The 6,406-nt window shown below is 46.3% G+C and overlaps 1 protein-coding gene across 1 annotated transcript; it reads left to right on the forward strand.

Moving 5' to 3' along the window:
• Nucleotides 1-1,845: 1,845 nt before the first annotated feature.
• Nucleotides 1,846-4,216, forward strand: LOC101937950 (uncharacterized). Its single transcript, XM_024106720.1, is given in 4 exon segments — nucleotides 1,846-2,610; nucleotides 2,694-3,146; nucleotides 3,415-3,563; nucleotides 3,565-4,216. Coding segments are annotated over 4 exon segments (2,019 nt in total).
• The last annotated feature ends 2,190 nt before the right edge of the window (nucleotides 4,217-6,406 follow it).

Genomic DNA, 6,406 nt, shown 5'->3' on the forward strand with positions numbered 1-6,406 from the left:
CAGGGATAGGCCAGAGAAGAGAATCAAAGTACCAAAGGGGGCAGTGGAACTGAAGAAGCTTCCAAGGGCTAGATTCACAAGGGAGTGTAGATGTTTTTGGAGCCTTGCCACCTAGTGGAATTCACAAGCCCTATTTAGGTGCCTAGAGTCCCTATACAATGCATAGGGAGCAGTACGTGCCTAAAAAAAACAAACAAAAACAAAACAAAACACACACACAAACCAGATTCAGAGAAGCTAGTTCATCTAAGCTAGCCAATAAGAAATGCCAAGAACAGTGTGTGGCCAGGGCCGGTGCTACCATTAAGGCAAACTAGGCGGTTACCTAGGGCACCAAGCTTTGGGGCGCCAAAAAGCGGTGCCCCCAATTTTTTTTTTTTTTTACAGCGTTCCTGGGCTGGGCTGCCGGCGTCTCAGACTCCCTCTCCCAGTGCAGCGGCCGCAATGCAATTACTGTCATTGCCGGTGGGAACGCCGGCGGCTGGGCAGAGCTCCGCTTAGCACACGTGGCACGAGCCCGGCAACGAGCGCGGCAGCAGGGCTTTGGGAGGAAACGGGCGGCTGCCTTCTGGCTCAGCCTCCAATGTCAGCCCCAGCGGGGAGCACGGAGAACAAAAGAGCCTCGGGCGGCAGTCCGGTGGAGGAAGAAAGAGGATCCCGACGCCCATGCATTGGGCAAGGTAAGCACTTCCCCACAGCTCGGCCTCGGGTGCCTGTGCTCCTGCTCCCCTTGGTCCATGGTTGGTCCGTGCTCCTGCTCCCCTGTGCGTGGGCGGCTGGAGAGGACGGCAGCCTGCAGAGCTGAGCTGCCCCAGTGCCCCCCTCTCCCTGCCCCAGCTTCTGTCATGCGCGGTATCTGGGTTTTAAGCCCTGCTGCTGTGTTATGCTTGCAACAGGCAGACCTAAGCCTGTGAGTGACCCCCATAGCAGCTGCCTGAAGAAGTGCTTGGGGGAATCACGCAGAAGGAGTGTGAATTTGTTTGAGTTCTCTCCTCATGGAGGCTGCACTTCACTTGGTGCAGGACTGCAGTCTCAGCAGGACTCTAGGTCTAGCACCTCGCCTCGGTTTGTAGACTTGTAGTGCACCCCTGTCACCGGGCTCAGTCTGGCACCGCTACCCCTCACCAGTGCCCAAGAAGCAGTCAAAAAAGTTGGATGGACTGGTTAGGTTAGGTTAGTTGTCATGCTGTTGCTTGGCCAGTGTAGAGACCACTGAATGCATAATATTCCTCTATGATGTTCTATCCTGAGCAAAATGGTATGTTATGAGGTAGTGCCTGTGAGGGACAGGTGTCTGTTTATGTCATCCAGACATCATGTCTTAGGTCTTCTGGGGAGGGGAGGGGGTCCATCCTGCTTTCATTGGATCAAAGTCAAAGATTATTCTCACAGGGAAGTTAGTAGGCATTTAGAGCAGATGAGCATACCACAGAGAGCACTTGGCAACCATTTGAGAGTGTGTGACCTATTTAGTTAGAAAATGGAACTTTTCATTCAAATTGGGTTTGTACCATTTGATGTTTTTAATCATTTGGAGGTACATGGCTGGTTGGACAGAATGGGTTCTGCAACACTCCCAGTCAGATTTTGATATGAAAGACTGAAGGAAGGAAGTATACGTGACTAAAAAGGGTATATTTCTGATTACAATCAACATCGCTTCATTTTAAGGGAAAGTCATCTTGATCTCTTAATCAATATTTACATCAAACAGTTGATGACATTCAAATAGTGACTTATAGTAAGTGACATGTATTCTCTATCCTTTACTTTTAATAGTGAACAAGAAAAAGAACTGATAGGAATAAAATTTCATTTTTTTTCGTTTTCAGTTGATGCAGCCTCATGGCAGATAAAAAAAAATTGTCTGGGGCACAATTTCGTAAACGGAAGGTTGATAAGCAAAAAGAAGAAAGCAAGCAAGAAGGTTCGTTTCTGAAATATCTCCATCCACTGGCCAGAGATGAAGGTAGTTCAATGCCAAAGGCTCAAGCAGAGATGGAGGTGGGGATGAGAGTTTCACAAGTTGAAGAAGAGTTTGAAGAACATAATCTGAATATTGAAGACGAATCCAATGAGACACGCGAGGATCAAAACTTGGAAGACCGTGAAAGCGAAAATGTCACTCGTTTGAATTTGAGCTTTAGTGATCCTGGTACTTGGGCCAAATGTGATGATGAAGTCCGACAAATTCTGGTGGAACATGGGCCGGAACAAGTTCAGCAGTTCGATTTTCCCAAAGATAGTAAGCAAAGAAAATTCTTGACAATTCATTACAAATGTAGACTTGTTAATAGAGAAGAAATGCACCGTCAGTGGCTGCAGTATTCCACATCAAGTGATTCTATCTTTTGCTTCTGCTGCAAGTTGTTTGGCAGTAGTACTATTGGCACATCATCTCTTTCTGAAAAAGTCTCAAGGGATTGGAAAAACATGTCTGCAATTCTTTCACGGCACGAGAAAAGGAGTGAACATTTGACGAATGTTCAAACATGGAAAGAACTTGAACTGCGATTGAAATACAAGAGAACAATTGATGAAGAACATTTGCGCTTGATTAAGCAAGAAGAAAAGTATTGGCAGCAAATACTAAAACGTCTGATTGCTTTGGTCAGAGTTCTTGGTGTGCAAAACCTGGCCTTTCGGGGAACACATGAAAAACTGCACACTTCTGGTAATGGGAACGTCTCAAATTTGTCGAATATCTAGCTTTGTTTGACCTGCTTATGGATGAGCATCTTCGCAGGATTAAGGACCAGGAGATGCATGTACATTACCTAGGTAAAGACATACAGAATGAGCTTATTCAGCTTCTATCCAATGCCATCAAACAAAAAATCCTAGCATCTGCTCGTGCTGCAAAATACTTTTCAATCATTCTAGATTGTACACCAGATGCAGGCCACATTGAACAAATGACCATGATCATTCGGTTTGTGGATAGGCCTACTTCAGAGACCGAGAATGAAACTGAATCAGTATGCATAAAGGAACACTTCTTGGGGTTTGTGTCGCTTATGGAGACAACTGGAGCTGGTATGACAGAAACTATTCTTCACCAGTTAGAAGAGATGTCACTGCCTATAGAAAACTTGTGTGGTCAAGGCTACAACAACGGGAGCAATATGAAAGGGAAAGAAAATGGTGTCCAGCGAAAAGTTTGATATTAATCCATGAGCCTTTTTCGTTCCTTGCAGTGCACATTCATTGAATTTGGTTGTTAATAATGCTGCAAAGTGTTGCTTGGACGCAATCGCCTTCTTTGATTTAGTTCAACGTGTGTATATGTATTTCTCAGCTTCTACACATCGCTGGGAAGTTCTAACACGCCACATAGCTAATCTCACAGTTAAACCACTGAGTGAAACAAAATGGGAAAGTCGAATCGATGCCTTGAAACCTCTTCGATATCAGCTTGGTGACATCTATGATGCTCTGATAGACATCTATGAAGACACTACTCTAACAGGATCATCTGGCAATACGTCACGAGTTGATGCAAAGGCTCTTACAAAAGTCATTTCTAGTTTCAGGTTTCTTGTTTCTCTTGTTTTGTGGTATGACATTGTTTGAGATCAACATGACTAGCAAACAACTTCAGGCAAAAGAATTCGACATATGTGATGCCATTTATCAACTTGGAGAAACCAAGAAGTTTCTTGTGGGCCGCAGAAGTGACGCAGCTTTTGAGAAAACATTGGTAGATGCAGGTGAACTTGCGGAGGGGTTGGATGTACCAGTACTTTTTGAACCAGATCCAATCTATATTAGAAAGAAGAGGAAGCAGTTCACATATGAAGCAGATGACGAACCTATTTATAATCCGAAAGAAAAATTCAAAGTGAACTTGTACTTTGCAGTCATTGGCACAGCAATACATTCGGTTGAAGACAGATTCACATTGATGCAGCAAATTAGTTCAGTATTTGGCTTCATATATGATGTTTACAGTTTGCAAAATAAAACACCAAAGCAAATTATGGAACATTGCTTGAATCTGGAGCAAGCTTTGCAACATGGTGAATCTGAAGATACTGATGCCTTTGACTTGTGCAGTGAATTGCAAGCTATTGCAAGACCAGTCCTCAGGAGTTCATCACCGCAAGATGTATTGAACTTCATATGGGAAAATAAGCTGACAGATAGTGTCCCTGTGATGGTCCACGCCCCCAAGGTTACAAGCGGCGTGGACTATCTGCCACTGTCTGTAAAATAGCCCTTCAGTCCAGGGCAGTGTGGCCTAGCGGCCAGAGTCTATGATGTCCGCTTTACCTCAAGGAGACATGGCCTGACGGCGGGAGTCTATAACACGGCCTTTGGCTACAGGGCAGTGGGGCCTACTGGCCGGAGTCCAAGAAGCAACCCTCGGGTGGAGGGTAGCATGGCCTAGCGGCCAGAGTCTTTATCATTGGGGTGCAACAGCCCCAGTAGGGGGGCCCTGACCCAGGGCCCTAACAGTAGCGTAGAGGTTTGCCACCAACTCAGCAGGGGGATCTGACCGAAACATGCTGAGTTTCCCCGGGGGCGGGGGGGAAGGTACCACTCTGTCACCCTCCCGGGGTCACTTCCTACCAGGCTCTCCATTGGGGTCTCCCAGGAGTCATTGGGTCCTTGGTACTCGGCAGATTCAGTCATCTCCTGGGTCTCCTTCAATCGCCAGGGTGCAGGCGAGCCATGGACGGCGTCTCTTCCCTGTGCAGTCAGCGGCTGTGGCTAGTCCACCGCAGGCACTCCCCCAGCAGGTCCTTCTCCTACAAGCTCCAGCCCAGAATGAGCTAGTCTCCCTCCCTTTATACTCCTGTAGCACTTGGAGCATGCCCAGTCTGCCCGGGGAGGCGGGACTTCTGCTGCCAGTCCCTGGGGCTTAACTCCTTCCGGGTTAAGGCAGGGTAGTCTGGCCCCGCCACAGTCCCTAACACAGTTATTGCTCTTCGCATCCTCTTGACTCTCCCAGTTTCTGTGGCCAGTGGTGAGCGAAGCTTCTCAAAGCTCAAGTTGATAAAAACATACATGCGAACATCAGTGTTGCAACAAAGACTTGTGGGGTTATCTATCTTGTCAATAGGAACATGACATTGCTCACAGCATTGACTTGGAGGAACTTGTTTCTAAATTTGCTAAACTTAAAGCACGGAAACATAAATTCTAAATTATAACATGTTACTCTGTGACAGTGCATTGTGTATAATGTATGTGATTTATTTTAAGGGGGGGGCGCAAGGTGGAAGTTTCGCCTAGGGTGCAAAATATCCTTGCGCTGGCCCTGTGTGTGGCCAAAGCCCTGCACCATAAACGGAGTTAGGCACTAACTTTGGACTAGAGGGAGGGGCCTAACTCTACTCCGGATTCATAGCCATGAACCCACACCTGAAATTAAGTGTCTAAACCAGGTCAGCCCTTTTCTCAAGGAAAAACAGAGTAAAAGAAGATGGAACTGCCCCTTAAGCCCAATAATTAGAACACTCTGTAGAGAGCCTGGATTCAAAGGCCCATCTTGCCTGATTCGGAGCAGGGATTTGAACCCAAGTCTCCCACCTCCCATATGAGGACCCCAACCAGTAGACTATACTCAGTCTCCTCTTGCTTGTTGAGTGATTGTAAGTATTTCATAATGTCAAAGTGGGACAGTTTCAACAGGAGGGATTCCCACCCCCAGAATACCCTCCTATAGCCCAGTATTTAAAGCCATGACATATCAGGTGGGACACCCAGGTTCAAGTCTCTGCTCTGAATCACACAGAGTGGTGATTTGAACTTGGGTCTCCTGTATCCTGGGTGAGTGCTCTAACCATTGGGCACTTGCCCCAGCTATGTTTTGTGAAGGTTAGGCAATGTCTGAGCAGCCCTAACAGATTGGGCCCAATAAGTGAACTTCAAGCTTGTGAATCCCCCTGGGGCTTAGGCATGAGTTAGGTGCTGAGCAGTGGCATCAGGACTTATACATCTGTGTGCATATCCACCAGCAGAAATTTAGGGGACTTCATGCACCTACAGGATAAGGTGGCCGCTAAGTGGTTGTTTGTTTTGTGAATACCAGCGATACCTAAAAGTTGGCCTTGGATGCCTGAAATGGCAGCTAGGTGTTAAAGACCCGTTTGTGAATCCAGCCCCAAGTGACTCAGTTATGCTGATGTCCTTGATAGAAAAAGAGGAAGAGAAACTAATAGCTATCAACTTATGAAAGCACAAATAAGAAAAATAACACATGGCACGATAGCACTTTGCTCTCTATTTACTTTTACCTTACTGAAAAGGAGGATAAAACTCCAGAAAATACCCAAATAATTTATTTTAACCAACAATAAACAACAGAAGGAGCAGTTATCACCGGGAGCTCTTCTGCCAGCAGCTTTTGAAAAGGAACTGACAGTTGAAACACTATAGGGCTGTGAGCTCAGAGAGCAGG

This window comes from Chrysemys picta, chromosome 6, assembly GCF_011386835.1.
Source record: "Chrysemys picta bellii isolate R12L10 chromosome 6, ASM1138683v2, whole genome shotgun sequence".
Classification (NCBI taxonomy): domain Eukaryota; kingdom Metazoa; phylum Chordata; order Testudines; family Emydidae; genus Chrysemys; species Chrysemys picta.